The sequence below is a fragment of the Hylobates moloch genome, unplaced genomic scaffold (assembly GCF_009828535.3).
Source record: "Hylobates moloch isolate HMO894 unplaced genomic scaffold, HMol_V3 SCAFFOLD_16, whole genome shotgun sequence".
Lineage (NCBI taxonomy): Eukaryota > Metazoa > Chordata > Mammalia > Primates > Hylobatidae > Hylobates > Hylobates moloch.
This window is the reverse complement of record NW_026652291.1, coordinates 35,124,653-35,147,228: the sequence shown is the minus strand read 5'-3', so window position 1 is coordinate 35,147,228 and position 22,576 is coordinate 35,124,653. Positions and strand designations below refer to the sequence as shown.

The following is a 22,576-nucleotide window of genomic DNA, read 5'->3' as shown; positions in this document are numbered from 1 at the left end:
AGGAAACAACAGGTGCTGGAGAGGATGTGGAGAAATAGGAACACTTTTACACTGTTGGTGGGACTGTAAACTAGTTCAACCATTGTGGAAGTCAGTGTGGCGATTCCTCAGGGATCTCGAACTAGAAATACCATTTGACCCAGCCATCCCATTACTGGGTATATACCCAAAGGACTATAAATCATGCTGCTATAAAGACACATGCACACGTATGTTTATTGCGGCACTATTCACAATAGCAAAGACTTGGAACCAACCCAAATGTCCAACAATGATAGACTGGATTAAGAAAATGTGGCACATATACACCATGGAATACTATGCAGCCATAAAAAATGATGAGTTCATGTCCTTTGTAGGGACATGGATGAAACTGGAAAACATCATTCTCAGTAAACTATCGCAAGGACAAAAAACCAAACACCGCATGTTCTCACTCATAGGTGGGAATTGAACAATGAGAACTCATGGACACAGGAAGGGGAACATCACATTCCGGGTACTGTTGTGGGGTGGGGGGTGGGGGGGCGGGGACAGCATTAGGAGATATACCTAATGCTAAATGATGAGCTAATGGGTGCAGGAAATCAACATGGCACATGGATACATATGTAACAAACCTGCACATTGTGCACATGTACCCTAAAACCTAAAGTATAATAAAAAAAAAAATCCTAAAAAATAAAAAAAAAATAAACTATTACAAACAGTTAAAAAAAAAAAAAAAAGAAAAATGTTGTGCCACTTCCTTCTCACTTCCTTGTTTTCTGATGAGAAATCTACTTACACAGCTAACCAGTTTTCCCAGCACCGTTTATTAAATAGGGAATCCTTTCCCCATTGCTTGTTTTTGTCAGGTTTGTCAAAGATCAGATGGTTGTAGATGTGTGGTGTTATTTCTGAGGCCTCTGTTCTGTTCCATTGGTCTATATATCTGTTTTGGTGCCAGTACTATGCTGTTTTCTTTACTGTAGCTTTGTAGTGTAGTTTGAAGTCAGGTAGCATCATGTCTGCAGCTTTGTTCTTTTTGATTATGATTGTCTTGACTATAAGGGCTCTTTTTTGGTTCCATATGAAATTTAAAGTAGCTTTCTCCAGCGAAGAAAGCCAATGGTAGTTTGATAGGAATAGCATTGAATGTCTAAATTGCTTTGGGAAGTATGGCCATTTTCACAATATTGATTCTTCCTATCCATGAGCATGTAATGTTTTTTTTTCATTTGTTTGTGTCCTCTCTTCTTTCCTTGGGCAGTGATTTGTAGTTCTCCCCTAAGAGACCTTCAGGTCTCTTGTAAGCTGTATTCCTAGGTATTTTATTTTCTCTGTAGCCATTGTGAATGGGAATTCACTCATGATTTGGCTCTGTGCTTGTCTATTATTGTTGTATTGGAATGCTTGTGATTTTTGCACATGGATTTTGTATCCTGAGACTTTGCTGAAGTTGTTTATCAGCAAAAGCAATGGCAACAAAAGCCAAAATTGACAAATGTGATCTAACTAAACTGAAGAGCTTCTGCTTAGCAAAAGAAACTATCATTAGAGAAAACAGGCAACCTACAGAGTGAGAGAAAATTTTTGCAATCTATCTATCTGACAAAGGTCTAATATCCAGAATCTACAAGGAACTTAAACAAATTTACAAGGAAAAAACAAATAACCCCATCAAAAATAGGGCAAAGTATATGAACAGACACTTCTCTAAAGAAGACATTTATGCAACCAGCAAACATGAAAAAATGCTCATCATCACTGGTGATTAGAGAAATGCAAATCAAAACCGCAATGAGATACCATCTCACGCCAGTTAGAATGGTGATCATTAAAAAGTCTGGAAACAACAAATGCTGGAAGGGATGTGGAGAAATTGGTACGCTTTTACATTGTTGGTGGGAGTGTAAATTAGTTCAACCATTGTGGAAGACAGTGTGGCGATTCCTCAAGGATCTAGAACTAGAAATACCATTCGACCCAGCAATCCCATTACTGGGTATATACCCAAAGGATTATAAATCATTACACTATAAAGGCACATGCACACACTTATGTTTATTGCAGCACTCAAAATTCTTTTAAGGAGAAGTTTCCACTTTCCTTATCATTGTATACGCTTCCCTCTTTTAATTACATGTTGAGTCCTTCCCTCATTTAGGCTTGAGAAAAATGTCCTTAAGTGTCCTAAACTTGCATCAAACCCACTTACTCATCAAACCCCACTTATGAATTCCCTTAGAGGACAAGGGACATTTCAGCTCAGTTATATACTGCTATTCTCAATTCCTGCCATTGTTTTTCCTCTTCCTTTGACCTGCTGGCCTAGGTCTCCAGCTCACTGAAAACAGCCTCCCCTGATGAGCACACCATTGTTATGTAATAGCCTAACCCTTACCCCTCCCCTATCGGGGGCGCCAAGCCTGCAGACTCACTCTGCTTTCCTCATAACTGCCCTGAGGAGAAGGCTGAAGACTGAGGAATCCTCTTTCTGCCTCCCATTTGATTGCATTGTCTTTGGTCAAAGCTTCCCTTATTCATGGGACCTGCCTGGGTCCAGGACCCCTTGACAGGTGCTCTCTGGCTGCCTGTCCTCTGGGCACTCTTGTCCCAGGTCTATTGTTTTCATGACCCACCAGGATGGCGCTTCACTTCCTCAGAAATTGTGATCCCCAAGAAAGTGCCCCACAGGAGGGGTGGAGTTGAGATGCCAGACCAACTCTCTTACAGCATGCGTTTCCGGGGCCGAAGACACGTGATTCACATGACGCTCAAGAAGAACATGATGCCCAGACATTTACCTGTTTTTACTGATAATGACCAAGGGGCCATGCAGGAGAACTACCCTTTTGTCCCACAAGACTGTTACTACGACTGCTACCTGGAAGGGGTTCCTGGGTCTGTGGCCACATTGGACACCTGCCGTGGAGGTCTGCGTGGCATGCTGCAGGTGGATGACCTGACTTATGAAATCAAACCCCTGGAGGCTTCTTCCAAATTTGAGCATATAGTATCTCTGCTTGTGTCAGAAGAAAGACCAGGAGAGGTTAGTAGATGTAAGACTGAAGGGGAAGAGACAGATCAAGAAACTGAAAAGGTAAAACTGGCTGAAACTCCCAGAGCAGGCCACGTTTATTTGTGGAGGCATCATAGAAAAAACTTGAAACTTCACTACACGGTTACTAATGGATTATTCATGCAGAACCCTAATGTGTCACACATAATAGAGAATGTAGTGATTATTAACAGCATCATACATACCATTTTCAAACCAGTTTATTTAAATGTCTATGTACGTCTTTTGTGCATATGGAATGATATGGATATAGTAATGTTGTATAACATGCCTGCCGAAATGGTTGTAGGAGAGTTTGGTTTGTGGAAATATTATGGATGGTTTTCACAAATTCCACATGATACCTCAGTTGTTCTTACAGCACGTCGACTTCAAAACAGTGAGTGTTATGCCAGCTTTGATGGAATATGCAACCCCAACTGGGGAGCAATGTTTGTGTATTTAATGAATTATCACCTATTTAGGGGGGCATGTGTTACAGCACATGCACTAGGTCATAACATGGGCTTGAGACATGATTCTGTTGGTTGTTATTGTTTTCGACGAACCAACTGTCTCATGGCTCCTGTTCCTGATCTTAATGATATGATGAGCAATTGTCCTTATGAGATAATTCAACACAAGTTTAATCAATGGGATCCTTGTTTGAGTGCTCCAAATGTTCCATACACTAATTTTCCGTACGTAGCTCCTCGTTGTGGAGACAAGATCAAAAATCAGAGGGAAGAATGTGACTGTGGCTCCCTTAAAGATTGTGCCAGTGATAGATGTTGTGAGACCTCTTGTACCCTTTTTCTTGGCAGTGTTTGCAATACAGGACTTTGCTGCCATGAGTGTAAATATGCTGTCCCTGGAGTGGTTTGCAGAGACTTGGGTGGTATATGTGATCTACTGGAATACTGTGATGGGAAAAAGGAAGAGTGTCCAAATGACGTCTACATCCAGGATGGAACCCCTTGTTCAGCAGTATCTGTTTGTATAAGAGGAAACTGCAGTGACCGTGATATGCAGTGTCAAGCCCTTTTTGGCTACCAAGTGAAAGACGGTTCCCCAGCGTGCTATCAAAAATTGAATAGGATTGGTAACCGATTTGGAAACTGTGGGGTTATTCTACGGCGAGGGGGAAGTAGACCTTTTCCATGTGAAGAAGATGATGTTTTTTGTGGAATGTTGCACTGTAGCGGTGTCAGCCACATTCCCGGTGGAGGTGAGCACACTACATTTCGTAATATATTAGTACCCGACATAAAAGAAGAAAAATGCTTTGGCTATGAAGCACACCAGGGGACAGACTTGCCAGAAATGGGGCTGGTGGTGGATGGTGCAACCTGTGGCCCAGGGAGCTACTGTCTTAAACACAATTGTACTTTTTATCAAGACCTGCATTTTGAGTGTGATCTTAAAACATGCAATTACAAAGGAGTATGTAACAACAAAAAACATTGTCACTGTCTGCATGGGTGGCAACCACCAACATGTGAACTGAGAGGAAAAGGGGGTAGTATAGATAGTGGCCCTCCACCTGACAAACAATATCGTATTACAGGCAGCATACTTGTGAATATAAACCGAGTACTACTTTTAATATTTACTCGTTGCATCCTTTTTCTGGTTTCACTTCTCCTTGGTGGCTTTTCACAAGCAATAGAATTTATGGAAAAGACAGTATTGAAAACTACTGAACCTAATGAGTAAATACTAATGGGAGCCCACACGATGGAGAAAATCACATTGACACTTACTGGGAGTTATAATCAATAGTCACTCTGACGGTTACATCACCTTTTAGCAATTCTGATGTCATCTTGAAGTAAAATCACTTGGCAATTTAAAAAGGGTCTGTGTGTTTAAATTTACTTAACATTTCATGTGTGGTCGTATTCTCAATACTTCTATAGATGATGGCAGAAACTCTTAGATTCGCTGACAAGAGGACCTGTGCTCATTTAAGATTTGGGGCTAATGTTTTCTAGATATCCCTGTAGCAAATCCCGTGTACACTAATATATATTTGCTCACACTCTTTCCTTTTTTTTTTTTTTTGAGGCAGGGTCTCACTCTGGTGCGTAGGCTGCCAGGCTGGAATGCAATGGCACAATCTCGGCTCACTGCAACCTCTGCATCCCTGGTTCAAGCAATTCTCCCACCTCAACTTCCTGAGTAGCTGGGAGTACAGGCACGCGTCACCACGCCAGATTAATTTTTGTATTTTTAGTAGAGACAGGGTTTCACCATCTTGGCCAGGCTGGTCTCAAACTCCTGGCCTCAAGTGATTCATCCACCTCGGCCTCCCAAAGTTCTGGGCACTTGGTACATGCTGTCTGCTATCATTTTCATTATTCTCATGAGTTTTGCATTATGCTAAGCCTGGGGAATCCCATATGTAATGTCTCTGGCTTTTTGTCTTTACTGTTACAGAAAGGATCATTATTCACTGTTAAATGACTTCTCAGTTTCTCTGGATATAAAGGTATGGGATCTCATATTTAAAATCTCTAATAATTGGCTAAGCCCAGTCTATCTATAAATTACAGGATGGAACCGACAGTCTGATAAATGTACAGACACAAAATCTTACCTAAAGGAAAACCGGAAGAATCACTTCAGAAATAGTGCACTAAGGTTGGGCATGGTGACTCACGCCAATAACCCCAGCGATTTGGGGGCTTGAGGTGGGAGGATTCCTTGAGGCCAGGAGTTTGAGACCAACCTGGGCAACATTGTGAGACCCTGTCTCTATAAAATATTACAAAATAAGAAAATTATCCAGGCATGGTGGCACATACCTGTAGTCCTAGCTATTCCAGAGTCTGAGGAGGGAGTACCAGTTTGAGACCAACCTAGGCAACATAGTGAGAATCTATCAACACAAAATATAAAGAAATTAGCTAGGCATGGTGGCATGTGCCTGTAGTCCTAGCTATTCAGGAGGCTGAGGCAGGAAGCTCAATTGAGGCCAGGAGTTCAAGACCAGTCTGAGCAGGATAGCAAGACCCTGTCTCTAAAAAAATTTAAAAATCAGCTGGTGTAATAGTGTGTCACTATAGAGGAGGATCACTTGAGACCAGGAGCTGGAGGTTACAGTAAGTCATGACTGTACCACTGCACACCAGCCTGGGTGACAGAGTGACTGTGTGTGTGTGTGCGTGTGTGTGTGTGTGTGTGTGTTTTAAAAACTTTTCTCTTGTTTTTAGGGTTCGTCGTATGCAACAAGAGGTGATGTTCCAGGTCAAATAGTAAGAGGGAGCTGGAGATGTGGAAGAAAAGAAACAAGGGGGACTTTAAGAAGATAGGGATCGGGGGTCGCCGAGAGGCCTCTGGGGTGGGTTCGCAAGGAGGGCAGGTTCCCGCCACGGAGGGAAGCTAAGCGGGCCGGGCCGGGAGGCGGGGACACGGCGGTATGGTCCTGCGCTCGGGAACGCGGAATGTTGCCCTGGTCGCCGCCGCGGTGGGGCGCGGGCCTGGAGGAGGCGCCCGAGGGACCAGGCCTTGCGGCGGGCAAGGACCAGGGCGAGCCCTGGAGCTCCGGAGCGGACGCCCCCAGGGAGCTGGGGACACCCCCATGGGATAGCCCTTCCTGGACCCGGAGAGAGCAGCTGCTGCTGCCCCACCACCCGCCAGGCCCAGCCACTGAGCAGCCCCCCGGAGCCCCAGATCCCCGTTCCCCCCAGGTGGCCTGGGAGGTGGCCCCCTCGAGGATGACTCCACTAGCGCCCTGGGACCCCAAGTACGAAGCCAAAGCAGGACCTTGGCTGGTGTGGGGGGCCAACTGTAGCTCAGGAGCCTCGTTCTCAGGCCGGACGCTGTGTCGCCTCTCGTTCTGGCCGCTGTAGGAGGCAGCCTCCGGCAGGGGTCTCAGGCCAGTGGCCCCTGCCACAGGGCATTGGAATGGACAGCAGGCGCCCCCGGATGCAGGGTTCCCGGTGATGTCCTGTGAAGACGTCTTCCTCTCAGACCCTCTGCTGCCCCGGGGGCAGCGTGTTCCCCTGTACCTGTCCAAGGCCCCCCAGCAGATGATGGGCTCCCTGAAACTGCTGCCGCCGCCCCCCATCATGTCTGCCAAGGTGCTCCCCCGCCTGTCACCCTCCCGGGACCCCTCCACTGCCTGGCTCAGCGGGCCGAAGCTGATCGCTCTCACTGGCCTGCTGCAGATGAGCCAGGGGGAGCCTAGACCCAGCTCCTCCGCGGCTGGCCCCCCAGACCCTACCTCTGACCCACTCAGCCCCTGTGGTAGCCCCAGCAGTTCTCAGGGTGCTGACCTCTCTCTCCCACAGACCCCAGACACGCATTGTCCATAGCCTGCTCGGGGCAGAGTAGGCTGGTTGTGTTGACAATAAAACAGTGTTGGTTTGCGAAAAAACAACAACAACAACAACAAAAAAAAGATAGGGATCAGGATAGAAGGAAGGTGAGAATCAAAGGCATAAACAGAGGTAGACAGAAGGGAGGAGGGCTTTGGGAAAGGAAGACCATGGAAGTTGTTGAAAACAGGACTCAAGACTAGAGACTGTTCAAAATATTTTTCTTGGTTTCTTCATACCAATTAAAGTAAGTTATTCATGAAGTGTCAGCTATTCTGCTACCCTTTTCTTCTAAGGTGACACAAAAATGCACAAGTTTGACATGACCCAAGTAACCAAAGGCAGTGCATTTCAAATTTACTCCTGATGAAATCACGCCACTTAAGAATTTAACAGATTGATCAACGTTGCACCAGAGCATATGTCTACACAGATCTGTCCAGGTGCTTGGGTTGAATAGGAGTTTCTGTAGTAGAAGAAATTTGAGATAATAGAAGAGTCTTGTCCCACCTTAGGAAAGTTGCCTAAACTCTCTGCACATCTAAAGAACTCTGAAAGATGGAAGGAAAATGCTGACTTCTGTCTGACAAAAGAGTACCTAGAAAAAAGTCAAAGCATGCAACCACCATGCTCTGAAAGAAAGTCAGGTGATGGGATGATCTGTGCAGCAAACCAAAGTGGCAGTGTTTACCTATGTAATGAACCTGCACGTCCTATCCTGCACATGTACCGCTGACCTTAAAATAAAAGTTGGAAATCAAGAATAAAAATTTAAATGAGGGAAAAAAAAGAGAAAAGAATCAGAGACCAAGAGCAGGGCTTACCTCTCCACCCAAGGAAATTAGAGTTCTTTGATAATGCTGTCTTTGACACAAAACTGGGCAGTGTTGGCCTTTTATCCAAAACTATTCCAAGTAACAACACAAAATTATTAAATATATATATATATAGTTTTTTTAAGTGACTCAGATAGAGTTTAAAGGCTTTATTCAGTTGAACTACATGAGTGAGTACCTGAAGACCAGGTGATATCACAAGTGAAGCAGGGTGAAGGTTTTTACAAGATGGGAACGTTTTGAGTAGCTGTCCTTGTCCTTTCAATTTTACCATCAGTGTTCACCTTAACCAAAACTCGTAGATGGGGACTATTCGTATTTCCTTGTCCCTTCTTTGGAGTCTAATAACCAACAGAACAATAATTCTGAGAACTGTCTTTACAAACCTTGTGGGTTTTTGGATAGCCATGGGCTGTGAGAGGTATATAGTTTTTTTTGTTTTTTTTTAAAAAGGTTGCGGGGAGGGCACTGGGCATGGTTGCTCATGCCTATAATCCTAGTACTTTGGGAGGCCAAGGTGGGAGGAATGCTTGAGCCCAGGACTTTGAGACCAGCTTGGGCAACATAGCAAGACCCCATCTTTATAACATTAATTTTGTTTTAATTTTAAAAAAATAAAGAGAAGAAGGAAAACGAAAAAGGACAAAAGTGGGAGTCAGGGAGGACCCAGAGCACTTGCTATAATGTTTGTTTTAAATCTTTTGCACCTTCATCCCAGGAGGTCAACACTGCTGCACATATCCATTCACAGTTACCATTGCCTTGGGTGGTTCCAAGTGGCTCCCCAGTGAATCCCCTAGTTTCTCCATATAATCCTCCATGCCTCTACTGGGGCTCAGCAGCCTTACCTCCCCCTGCTATCCAGGGTCAATTACTCCTGCCAAAATGACTCTTCTTTCTACCTGCTTGTCCTTGAACAGAAGATGTCCCAGACGCCCTGAGGGCAGCTTGCAGGTCTATGGAACTTATGCTGGGTGCCCTGGCGGAGATGCATTCTCTTTGTGGACCAAGACCTGCCTAGAGAACAGATAGTTGCAGAGAGGGAAGCAGATCAGTGGATCATCAAGTGTGATGACAAGTGAGGCCACCCAGCTTCTCTTCCTTGGTTCTGGGCCCCATATATTCTTTCTATTGCATATTCAACACCATGTAGGAATCTCTGACTTCATATACACAATGCATTGTGAAGGCTGGCACTCAATTCTGTTCTTTCAGAATATTGTTTCTGAGGTGGCACTCTGGATCTGCCTTCTGCATTCTCAACGAAGGGAGCTAGAAGCTCAAAGCCCTTGTTCACTAGAAGCAAGGAGCCCCCTGACCCCTTCAACCAAACATACTCTTTTGTCTTTGTCTTTATTCCCATGTTCGTCCCCCTTTGTTCAGTCCAACAGGGATTGGGGCCGTGACACAAAAGGATCTAAGCTAGGGACAGTGAATTCCAGGGAAGTCACTAGGAGATGTACTGGTGGGGAGTGTCAAGGAGGAGTTATAAAGCTAGTGGGAGATAAGAGTTACTTTAATTTATTCGTACAGGTCTACTGCAGCAACAATTTCCAATCCTAGGGATAGGGTTATTTTCTTGTCCTGGCACAGGGAAAGCATCTTTCTCCATGGAATCTTTATGGCTTGCTATATGCAGGAAAAGGCAGGTCAGATAGTCACTTCTGGAACTACAGTTTCCAAAGTGCTTTGAGCTTGAAGTAATCAATACACTGATTTGGCATATTTTAGAGCGGCAGGCATACTTTTAACTCCTTTATTTTCCCTGTCTGAAACTTCCCTAACAGTTTCAAATTAAAAGCTGAGTTAGCGTTTGTGGAGAGAAGAGTTGTGTTAGTAGCTGAGTGGCAGGGGATCTGCAAAGGGAGAGAAGAACACAGATTAGAAGGAGAATTAATAAGCAGAAAAGAACAAATCTAAACACATTTACCCACATTGCATTCAATTAGTCTCCTATCCCTGGCAATGGGTCAGTCCAATTGAATGGTTTAGCCTCATTTATGTGATGAAGAGTGTTTATCTTGTCTTTCAAAAAGTTCAGATTAGATTCTAATTGTCCGTAGTGGTTTACATATAAGCAGCATTCCTCACCAATGATTGCATAAGCTCCTCCTTCTTGGGCTGTCATTGTATCCAAGACATGGTGATTCTGAAGTACAACAGAGGCTAAACTGTTAACTTCTGATTGGAGTCTTCTCAGTGCTTGCATAGTAATACTGACTGCTGTTCTATTACTATGGAAACATTGAGAATTGCCCTTTCCCTCTCTTAAGTTCCAAAGCCTGGGAAAATGGATCTCAGCATGGAAAGGAACTTAGAACTGTGACATATAAGTGGATTTTCTATAACATCTCATTTACTACGCTTGTGTGGCACTACTTTATAAACAAAGGAGCCCAAGTTTATAATTTGGCTGACATTGAAGGAGGAGTACCTGGTGGCAAAAGTGTTAGGTATCTGAGTCCCCATCATTCTGACCATGTAAGTGGGAACCCTTCATAGACCTTGTCACCACACAAGATAAAAAGACCAGTGTGGTTCACAAATAATGTCAGAGTGAAATTTGTGACCCAACAGATTGGGGTTTGTCGTGCCTTGTCTTCTGTCATATTGGCATCTGTGTATCCGTATATGTCCCTGTCAGTCCATAGGAGCAGAACAGATTGCACAATATCAGATATAGGAGATCTTTAGTTTGGTTTTGGCAGCTATAGGGCTTGATTTTGTCACCTGGCCAAGTTATTCCACATTTTCTGAATACTCACCATGCTATCACCATGTAATCTTCGGTGCCTATCAGTCTAATGAGAGGAGCAAGTGAGCAAATCCAAGTTGCACAGGGCTGACTTCTGGGCCATCCATAACATGTGGTGATGTGGCAGGTGTTTGTACCATAAGAGTCAGTGTCAGGACCATTTATGACCTTTGTGAGAGGCTTATGTGTGCCATCCGTGGCATCAAGTCACAGGGTTTGATTGTACTACTGCCTTGGGAAGTTACCTATGAAAGGTCCTGCACCATCTCTGCTTTCAGTACAAAGGGAAAAATCCCTTTCTAATATCTTTACCTAAACAAACGACAGTCCTCGACCTTCTCTACAGGTGTCCAACTCACCAGAAAGAGAAGTAGTGTGACGTTGTTTTCTTTTCATGGAAGCCATACCTTGGCATGCATCTGGCTCCGGACTTGACCCACCAGGCACTTGCATCAGCAGGAACGAAAATAAGTTCAGATAATTTTTCACAATCTAGATGCTGATATACCCAGCAATCAGTTGGCTTAGTTCACGTGGCCAGGGTTTGGAAGACTGGAGCAAAGGGATGTCAGTTCTGTGCCCAAACTGTTAAGAAAACAGTGAGGGTTAATAACAATAAGACATAGTTTGAAAGAAAGTCCATAGTGGAGGATCAGAGGGAGAATTGAATAGACTGAGACAGTCTCCAGTCAGCTTTTACAATAGGTGCTCAAAGAACAAAGAAGACTTTGTGAAGAAAAGAAATGGGTTTTGGGTTTTTTTGTTTGTTTGTTTGTTTGGGGTTTTTTGAGGGAAGGTAGAGAGACCCAGTTCCTGTTATACTAACAATGTACACCCTGTCTCGGACCCCAACACCACAGAGAAGTCCCATGAGGACTGGGGAAACTACCATGCTCATTCACACAACATCTCTCATTGGTCCGGAGCTGCTTTCAGATGCATTAACTCCTTCCTGTTTCCAGCCTGCTCCATGAATGCGCTGAGCACACCCCCCCATAAAGTAGAAAGCCATTAGTGTGTATAGGACTTGTCATCAGTACTACAGACAACCTCAAGGTTCAGCCTAAGAGGATACAGGCGGTTACCACCAGCATCTTCTGTACCAGACTTTCCAGCCACAAATACTTTTACTTTTACTCTCATTTCCCTAGAATTGTATTTTCCAAGTAAACCATTTAGATTTATTCCTTGCCTCAGCATATGTTTTCGAAGGAACCTGGGTACAGTAGATGCTGAAAGCCCACCTTACATCTTCTTGTCCCACTTGAGTTCACTTGCAGCCACAGTAGACAATCTCCATGCTCTGAGAGTTTACCACTTCAAGTGCTTATACCTCAGATATTCTTTTCCTTATAGCTTTCTCCTGAACCATGGAGTATTAATCAAAGGTGTGTTTCACATGACTTCTCAGAAAGCCCACAGGGATGACTCCAGTAGTACACAGAGAAAACTTGTCCATTAGTCTGCCCTGTTTTGTGCTTCCCCAGAAAACTAACTCCGCCTAAATCCTTGTCTCTGGGCCTGCTTTTTGGGCAATCCAAATTAATACAGGAGGTAAGACTCTATGCTTGTTATGAAAAGGTTAATTCTACCCACCAATCCTGATATAATTGACTGATATAGCTCTAATTAACTCAACACATATAAAATAACTATGCAGCTTTTCTTAAAATAGGAATATTGCAAAATGCACTGCTTCTTGTAAAAATTTACAAGTAAAATAAGGTGACTCTAACAAATTAACATACAATACAGGAGCCCAATTTACTAGCAAAGCACTGATAAAGGATTTATTCTATGAAGTGTATCAGGACAACAGGCTACCCATTTGGAAAACTATACAATTAGATACCTATCTCATTCCTTATAGCAAAATAAATTCCACAATTAAGCATAAAAGCTGAAACCAACATAATCCCAGAAAAAAATTGATTATTTCAATGTAATCTCAAGCAGAAATACAAAACTTAGCAAATAGAACAATAGGCCGATAAATATTACTATAATCAGCTTCAATGGTTTCTTTTATATATACTTTAAGTTCTGGGGGTACATGTGCAGAATGTGCAGTTTTTTTACATCTGTATACACGTGCCATGGTGGTTTGCTGCACCCATCAACCTGTCACCTACATTAGGTATTTCTTGCAATGCAATCCTTCCCCTAGCCCTCCACCACCCAACAGACCTAGTATGTGATGTTCTCCTCCCTGTGTCCAGGTGTTCTCATTGTTCAACTCCAACTTATGAGTGAGAACATGCAGTATTTTGTTTTCTGTTCCTGTGTTAGTTTGCTGACAATGATGGTTTCCAGCTTCATCCATGTCCCTGCAAAGGACATGTACTCATCCTTTTTATGGCTGCATAGTATTCCATGGTGTATATGTGCCACATTTTCTTTATGCAGTCTATCATTGATGGACATTTGGGTTGGTTCCAAGTCTTTGCTTCTGTGAATAGTGCCACAAAAAATATACGTATGCATGTGCTTTTATAGTAGAATGATTTATAATCCTTTGGGTGTATACCCAGTAATGGGATTGCTGGGTCAAATAGTATTTCTAGCTCTAGATCCTTGAGGAATCACCACACTGTCTTCCAAAATGGTTGAACTAATTTACACTCCCACCAACAGTGTAAAAGCATTCCTATTTCTCCACATCCTCTCCAGCATCTGTTGTTTCCTGACTTTTTAATGATCACCATTCTAACTGGCGTGAGATGGTATCTCATTGTGGTTTTCATTGCCGTTTCTCTAATGACCAGTGATGATGAGAATTTTTTCATATGTTTGTTGGCTGCATAAATGTCTTCTTTTGAGAACTGTCTGTTCATATACTTTGCCCACTTTTTGATTTTTTTGTGTGTAAATCTGTTAAAGTAGATTCTGGATATTAGTCTTTTGTCAGATGGATAGATTGCAAAAATTTTCACTCATTCTGTATGTTGCCTGTTCACTCTGATGACAGTTTCTTTTGCTGTGCAGAAGCTCTTTAGTTTAATTAGATCCCATTTGTCAATTTTGGCTTTTGTTGCCTTTGCTTTTGGTGTTTTAGACATGAAGTGTTTGCCCTTGCCTATGTCCTGAATGATATGGCCTAGGTTTTTTTCTAGGATTTTTATGGTTTTAGGTCTTACATTTAAGTCTTTAATCCATCTTGAGTTGATTTTTGTATAAGGTGTAAGGAAGGGGTCTAGTTTCAGTTTTCTGCAGATGGCTAGCCAGTTTTCCCAACACCATTTATTAAATGAGGAATCGTTTCCCCATTGCTTGTTTTTGTCAGATTTGTCAAAGATCAGATGGTTGTAGATGTGTGGTGCTATTTCTGAGGACTGTCTTCTGTTCCATTGGTCTATATATCTGTTTTTGTACCAGTACCATGCTGTTTTGGTTACAGTAGCCTTGTAGTATACTTTGAAGTGAGGTAGCCTGATGCCTCCAGCTTTGTTCTTTTTGCTCAGGAGTGTCTATGCGGGCTCTTTTTTGGTTCCATATGAAGTTTAAAGTAGTTTTCTCCACTTCTGTGAAGAAAGTCAATGGTAGCTTGATAGGCATGGCATTGAATCTATAAATTACTTTGGGCAGTATGGCCATCTTCATGATATTGATTTTTCCTATCCATAAGCATGGAATGTTTTTCCATTTGTTTGTGTCCTCTCTTCTTTCCTTGAGCAGTGATTTGTAGTTCTCCTTGAGGAGGTCCTTCACATCCCTTGTAAGTTGTATTGCTAGGTATTTTATTATCTTAGTGGCAATTGTGAATGGCAGTTCACTCATGACTTGGCTCTCTGCTTGTCTGTTACTGGTGTATAGGAATGCTTGTGATTTTTGCACATTGATTTTGTACCTGAGACTTTGCTGAAGTTGCTTATCAGCTTAAGGAGATTTTAGGCTGAGACGATGGGGTTTCTTAATATGCAGTCATGTCATCTGCAAACAGAGACAATTTGACTTCCTCTCTTCCTATTTGAATACCCCTTATTTTTTTCTCTTGCCTGATTGCCTTGGCCAGAACTTCCTATCCTATGTTGAATAGGAGTGGTGAGAGAGGGCATCCTTGTCTTGTGCCGGTTTTCAAAAAGAATGCTTCCAGCTTTTGCCCATTCAGTATGATATTGGCTATGGGTTTGCCATAAATACCTCTTATTAATTTGAGATATATTCCATCGATACCTAGTTTATTGAGAGTTTTTAGCATGAAGCATTGTTGAATTTTATCAAAGGCCTTTTCTGCATCTACTGAGATAATCATGAGATTTTTGTCATTGGTTCTGTTTATGTGATGGATTGTGTTTACTGATTTGCATATGTTGAACCAGGCTTGCATCCCAGGTATGAAGCTGACTTGATCATGGTGGATAAGCTTTTTGATGTGCTGCTGGATTCGATTTGCCAGTATTTTATTGAGGATTTTTGCATCGATGTTCATCAGGGATATTGGCCTGAAATTTTCCTTTTTTATTGTGTCTCTGCCAGGTTTTGGTATCAGGATGATGCTGGCCTCACAAAATGACTTAGGGAGGAGTCCCTCTTTTTCTGCTGCTTGGGATAGTTTCAGAAGGAATAGTGCCTGCTCCTCCTTGTACCTCTGGTAGAATTAGGCTGTGAATCCATCTGGTCCTGGACTTTTTTTGGTTGGTAGGCTATTAATTACTGCCTCAATTACAGAACTTGTTATTTGGTCTATTCAAGGATTTGACTTCTTCCTCATTTAGACTTGGGAGGGTGTATATGGCCAGGAATTTATCCATTTCTTCTAGATTTTCTAGTTTATTTGCATAGAGATGTTTATAGTGTTCTCTGATAGCAGTTTGTATTTCTGTGGGAATAAACCATTTCAAAAAAGAATCAATAAACTGGAGCAGTTATCTTTGGTCTCCATATGGATGTGTACACTTACAATATGTGGCCAGATTGTATTCTTGATTCACTCCTCCCTCCTTGTGTGGCTCCAGTAGCTGTCCTCTGATTCTTTTTGATAGCACATTGTTGGACCCTCTCCATCTCTATTCCTAGAAGGCATCAAACCATAAAGGATGACCACAAAGTAATGGGGCACACAAGCGGAACACTTACCATTTCATAAGGAATGTTTCTACGAAGATATAATATTTAACCTCTATTGAGAGAAAATAGGAGATTTCCAGGGCAAGGGAGTAGGGGCAGGGTGGTAAACAGCATTTTGGGAATGGGGATTTCATGTACAAATATGCACAGAATGACACAGCCAAATATATTGTAAACAAAGTTGGCAAGTGTAATAAAAAACGATATCCAAAAAGTTTTTTGACTCTATTTACAGAGTGCCATTCAGAAGTTAACTGATCAATACAAAGGGTATCTGATTCATTCTGTTTTCAAGAGACAGGCTTTCCAAAAACACTGAGAATAGACTGAAGGGAAGATACACTGGAGGACAAAAGACCAGCAAAGCACACCAGGTTCAAACTGCAGCATTTTAAATAAACACATTTTAAATATTCAAAGTTTAATTTTGAGCAAGAGCTCCAGGAGTTAAAAGAGAGGATCAGAATGACATCATCAAGGTATCAAAATATTATTTTTACTTTTCATAATTAATTCATGTATTTAATACTCCATTCAAATTCATTGCTTCATTGAAGTGTTTACTGTGTAGTAAGCACTGTGCACTGTTCAAGCTATTGAGGACACAATAGTGAGCAAAACAGATAAAACTACCCCACCCTCATGGAGATTATATTTTGGTATGCGAAGCAAATGCTCCAAAAGGATATCCAAACTGCCAAGTTAAAACAAAGAGCTAGGAAACACACAGGGAGCAAGTCAAGAGTTTTATCAGACAAACAACAATCTTTTTATACTTTAAAAAATTCACTTATTTCTCTCTTTTGGTAACCAAATAAACCCAAAGACTTGGGTGGCACAAATATTATTATGACCCCTGCCCCCTTTAGATTTTGAAGCAAAACGTCAGAAAATGTAAGTAATTTTCCCACATTGATAAATGTCAGTAGAGAGGTAAGCTTCACCCCTGGACACTCTGATGCAGAAACATCTCATGCCTTTCCCATAAGTCATCTCTAAGCACAAGAAACAACAAGGACTAAAGGGAGGGAAGGATGTAGCTTCAGTTGCTGCTTAAAACAATGAACAATAGATAGAAACATGTTAAGAATAACCTGCACTTAATGACAATGTTTGTGGTACTGACGTAAGGGAAGATCTTTGCAGCTTTCTGGAAATGGTCAAAAATGTGCTCAGTTTCAGGGATGTACTAACATTTCTGCTGTGAAGAGACTAAAGTGTAATAATGCATGGAATATTAAATTAGAGACATTTTCTTAACCTGATGAATGAGTCTTAGTTTCTTTGGGACCAGAACATTGTCGTAGATACATAAGAAGCCTAACAGTAAACAGGAAAATCAAAACAGACAAAGAAGGAATCACAATCAATGGCAAAAAAAACTCTTCTCTTTGGAGTTGCTGGGCCACTGTCAACACTGCCCCCATAGCCTCTGTGCAGGCAGTAGGGCGGGGACCACCCATAGCCACAGTGGCAGTGATGTTTGTTATTGCAGATCTCCTTCGTATTGCAGGTCTCAGGAAGGCAGATGTGTGACAAGACAGACAGACTGACACACTTCTTGTGGATGCAGATCTTTCCTGGGCCACACACAGTACCATCTTTCACTTCACCAATGTCAGGTATGTTCATCCTTAAATGATAGTCAATACCCCAGCAGGTGACAACATTGACATGAGTGTGCTGCAAAGTAAAATGATCTTGGGGAAGAGGAATATCTCTCACATTCTCACATTGAACTGTCCCACAAAAGACACCAGAGATATGACATTTTAGATATGTTGTGCCATTTATACCACAGTGACCAAAACGGTTTCCCTGAGAGTTGATTTCTTTATAGCAATTCTGAGATGCACTTTTTGCATCTTTACTAAAAATCTCCCTGCAATGCTGGTCATGGTTATTACACCTCTTTTGATAGCAGTATGCACTGTCACTACAGGGGATCCCGTCCTGCACATATCTATCTTCTGGACACTGAAGGGATGTTCCATTGCACCAATCTGGAAGGTCACATTCATTGACCTCTTGTCTACAGAGTTCCCCTGATGGCATGAACTTGCAGTCTTTGCAACAAAGCCCAAAAGCACAGGCAGCCCCAGGCCTTAGAGTGCAGTTCAACAGACAACAGGTGTCTTGTTCACACTGCTGTACGGATCCACAGTCACACTGCTCTTCTCTTTCAACCACACCATTCCCACAGTGCTTTAGCATAAAGATTTCCCCCAATCTTGGAGGATTATGCAGACATGATCCCTGGTTTAAGGTGGTCTTCATAAAATCAGCATAACTGCAATTGGTGAACTTCTCTGCTGGCAGTCTAAAAGTACACATGATACAACCTCTTTCCCCACAAAAACAGAATTCTTCTGGCTGGGCGTGGTGGCTCACGCTTGTAATCCCAGCACTTTGGGAGGCCGAGGCGGGCGGATCACGAGGTCAGTGGATCGAGACCGCAGTGAAACCCCGTCTCTACTAAAAATACAAAAAATTAGCCGGGCATGGTGGCAGGCGCCTGTAGTCCCAGCTACTCGGAGAGGCTGAGGCAGGAGAATGGCGTGAACCAGGGAAGCGGAGCTTGCAGTGAGCCGAGATTGCGCCACTGCACTCCAGCCTGGGCGACAGAGCCAGACTCTGTCTCAAGAAAAAAAACAAAAAACAAAAAGAAAAAAAACAGAATTCTTCTTCATGCTGCATACCCAAAGAATGATGTAACTCATGGGCCACAGTGTTGGCAAAAAGAGACCAGGTATCTCCTTGAAAATTATCAACTCTATAATCAATAGGTGGACAACATATTCCTGCAACGTGGGCTAGACCAAGTATACTTATAAGTGAATTTTTTATGAACATATGTGCAGCATCATGCTGTAGCTGGGAATGACTGATTTGTTTCCATTGAGAGAAATCATTTAGGATCTGTTCTATGCTTGTCATTGGGAAAATATTTCCTTGATTCCAAATTCAATTCCAATCAAAATTATATAAGTACCTAACTGCTGATACATGGAATCCACTATGTTGACAACAAGAAATACATCCTCTTGCACCTTTGAGTTGTTGCTTTGAGAGTAAATGAAGAAATCATGGTTCACCACAACAACTAGCTCCAGAAACCATGCATGAGTCCACCAGTCACCAGCAGATTTTGGTTCCAGAGCTGAGTTCTCAGTCTCTTCAAATTCCAGCTGTTGGTGTGCTACTTCCTTCTCTGTTAAGCTACATCTCATAGCTGGGAATTGTGTCTCATTACTGTTTACTTTGTAAACCAGGTGTTCAAATGTGGCAGAGTGCCTGATGGGTTCAATTTCATGAGTGAGGCCATTTATTTTTAATACTCCTCAAAAGCCCCCAAAACAAGCACTGAACACAACCAGAGACTCAGGGGCCCCCTCCACGTAACCATGATAGTAACAGTCATCTGGGATGAAGAGCTGATCCTCCAGGAGGGCACGCTCATCTGTGTAGGTGAACACTGGGAGGTGTCTAGAAACCAAGAGCTTCTTGACCCTCATATGAACAACGTGTTTCTGGCCCCCAAACCACAGACTATAGGAGAGCCATCCAGGAGCCTTTGCACTTCTGCCCCTGCTGATCACCTTCAAGGGGATCACCACTTCTGGGGAAGTGAAATGCTGGGAGGGCCCAGCCTGACAGTAGCCAGAAATAGACAAAAATACCCCAAGCCAGAGCAGCAGAAGAGTGACCCTGATGTACACTAGGGTCCCATCCACTGCCATTATGAAGCTGTCGTTATGGAGCCATCTGTACAGAGTAGAAAAGGACAAGGTGTGAGGCACTGCTGGTCTGGCTCCTCCCTCTAAGCTGCTCAGGATGCAGGGCTGACCCTATGGATCTGTGTCCTGGCGGAGTTAGATCAGAACTGCAGTGCTGGAAGTAAAAATAAAAAGATGGGTTGGAAAGGTGATAAGTAAGGAAATCAGGAGAGAAAAAGAATGGAGTAGTGAAAAACTGGTTGATGAATCAAGAAAATGCTTTGGATTTGCTTTTAGTAAATGAGGGTGGGGAGTTAGGGGGTATAGAGGAGACAACATTGGCCATGTGGTGATAATAGTTGAAGTTGGAAGATGGGTACTTAGTTATCTCAATCTTTACAGGCAGTATGAAAATGTCCATAATAAAAAGTAAAAGCAAAAGTAAAGAAACTTAAGAGTAGGGTGGCTCTATATCTCAATTTGTCCAAGATAGTATTAGTTTATGCCTGTTGCCCTTGCAATAACTATTGATAGTGTCTTCTTTGACTGTCAAAACTGGAGACATCAAAAATAATCACAATTCTGTGTCAAGTTGCATCAGTCTTATGATTTACTTTAGTTTCTTTATCTCAAAGTTATTTACTATTCCTCATTGTATTCATCTTTACTTATAACTTTATTAGACTGTAAGATTCTTGACTCCATGGTTTATGATTTTCATTTATTTTAGTATCCTCTATAATGTCTTGTATAGTTCTGTGTACAATGAAAAATGAAAATGGGAGGAAGGGTGGTGAAGTGTTTTGCATTATAAATTAATGCTACTAAAATGTATTCATATTGTGTTATAATTTTTAGAAAAGAAAATTCATGAAACGCTGACGTCCTTTAAGGGTATGGAGAACATAATGTTTTTCTCCCCAGTTACTGACAGGAGAGTCCCAAAGACAAAAAGAAAACCTTTCAGAAGAGAAAATGAGAATCTGTGCAGTTTAAAGATCTTCGGAAAAGGAACTCTAGTCTTATTAGGGCAAAATCATTGGAGAGTCTGGTATTTTAGGATTGCCAGGGAAGAGTCCCAATGTTTGCTCAAATATATTTACCAACAGTTTTTGAAAGTGGGGAATTTCTGCACCTGTCATACAATCTGGCTAGCAACACTCATCCATTTCTTTTTCTATTTATTAAACAAGTCTTTATGTGTTCGGAGCATACAAACTGCAGGACATTGTGCTAGATATTAGAGAAAGAAAATCAAAATACAGAGCATTAAATAAATTATCAATTTAGTGCAGAAACTTGTGGCAGGAGCAAGAATAAGCTTTAGGAGGCCTATAATATTGTATTCAATATTTTATATATTTTGTGCCTTTTTTTTTTTGCTGAGGAGAGTGTCCATATATTTCATCATAGTCTCAAATGACTGTCAAAAGTGAGGCTAATAAGCACTGAGCATGTGTAGAAACAAACAAACAGGTAATTGTAATATGATCAAAACCAGATTAATCTGAAGATAACAAAGTTTATGCTTCAGGGATCCTCATTGTACAAACCTCCATAAAGACCCTGAAAGGGGCTCCGCAATGGACTTTATGAAACTCCTCAAATTATGAGTGATCAAAATTAGTCACTATACAAGAAAAATCAGAAATATTATAACTGAAAAACTCTGAAATATTATAACTCATACATAAAAGACTTAATAAAGGCTTTCTAAAATTTGACAATAGTAAATTTAATTATTTATCTCATTACCAATAACAAGCTATGAAGCTGAATTTTCTTTTCTAAACCATTAATAATGCAAAATAAATTTGTATTAAACATACCAGGGAAAGGCAAATGCCTTTCAGTTCTTGCCATAGAAATTATAACAAAATGATTCTCTTAAGGGAGACAATTAAATAAGAAGCAATTTAAAAACTGTAGGGAAAAGGTATCATAAAAGTGAGTCAGGAAGTTGATTAATATAAATATGAAGGGATTAAATTTTTGCATGTTTATGGTGTTTTCAACTTTTTAATATTTATAATTTGTTGCAGCTTCTTTCTTATGCTAAATAAATCCTCATTTTCATACTTATTTTCTGCAATCGTAACTTGGTATTATTTTCTTAAAGTGGGGCCCTCATCTTGTACATGCATCAGGCCCAAAAACTTAATTTCACCTCTGACTGTGATCAACATATGGGTGAAGGTAGGTGCCGTTTCTTATAAGAACAAAAAGGAACAGCATTTAAATCAAGCTAATCTAAGACTTACACAGAAGATATAAAAATGAACATGCCTGACCCAACACCAATCATCTCCTGGATTTTGAATCCATTTCTAATCAATGCTTTCTTTGCCCTGAGTCAAGTTGCCTTATATTCTCTTCTTATACCTTCGCTTGTGCTTTCCAGAGTCTTCCTTTAAACACAAAAGGGGAAAGAGAGAGAGAGAAAGAGAGAGAGAGAGAGAGAACCAACTCCATCCTGAACCTCTTCACAGAAATCTCCCTACGTCTACTTACCTTATTAAACCTGAGCTTTAACAGAATTTACTGCTTGCCTAAAGGCTTCCTCTTGAGAAACCCCATCCTCAGAAGTCACATGCACCACAAGGACCAGAGTTCCTGTTCTCCACAGCCCACAACATCAACACCAAATCATTTATCCTGCAATATCTGACTACACTATTTTTTAGATGTCTCTTCAACCACCCTTATCACACTTGGGCAAAATTCAACGGCTTTGGCCCCTGACTAATAAAATTATTCTCCACCAAAAATCCTACCCTCATCTTAAAGTAATATTAGCAAGTATATAGAAAACCCATCTGAAAACAAGACAGGGTTTT

At 41.7% G+C, this 22,576-nt stretch overlaps 3 protein-coding genes across 3 annotated transcripts; 2 read left to right on the top strand and 1 right to left on the bottom strand.

Annotated features, from left to right (window-relative positions):
* The first annotated feature begins 2,482 nt into the window (after nucleotides 1-2,482).
* On the top strand, nucleotides 2,483-4,804 carry LOC116484658 (disintegrin and metalloproteinase domain-containing protein 20-like). The gene has a single exon (XM_032179548.2). It carries the CDS (start codon nucleotides 2,528-2,530, stop codon nucleotides 4,757-4,759), a length of 2,232 nt encoding a protein of 743 aa, XP_032035439.1. The 5' UTR covers nucleotides 2,483-2,527; the 3' UTR covers nucleotides 4,760-4,804.
* Nucleotides 4,805-6,489: 1,685 nt separating this feature from the next.
* On the top strand, nucleotides 6,490-7,362 carry LOC116484804 (histone deacetylase complex subunit SAP25). Its single transcript, XM_032179759.2, is given in 1 exon segment — nucleotides 6,490-7,362. A coding segment is annotated over 1 exon segment (873 nt).
* A 9,917-nt stretch (nucleotides 7,363-17,279) lies between these two features.
* On the bottom strand, nucleotides 17,280-19,763 carry LOC116485038 (disintegrin and metalloproteinase domain-containing protein 21-like). The gene is given in 4 exon segments (XM_032180244.1): nucleotides 17,280-17,402; nucleotides 17,404-18,389; nucleotides 18,699-18,986; nucleotides 18,989-19,763. Coding segments are annotated over 4 exon segments (2,172 nt in total).
* Between the last annotated feature and the right edge of the window lie 2,813 nt (nucleotides 19,764-22,576).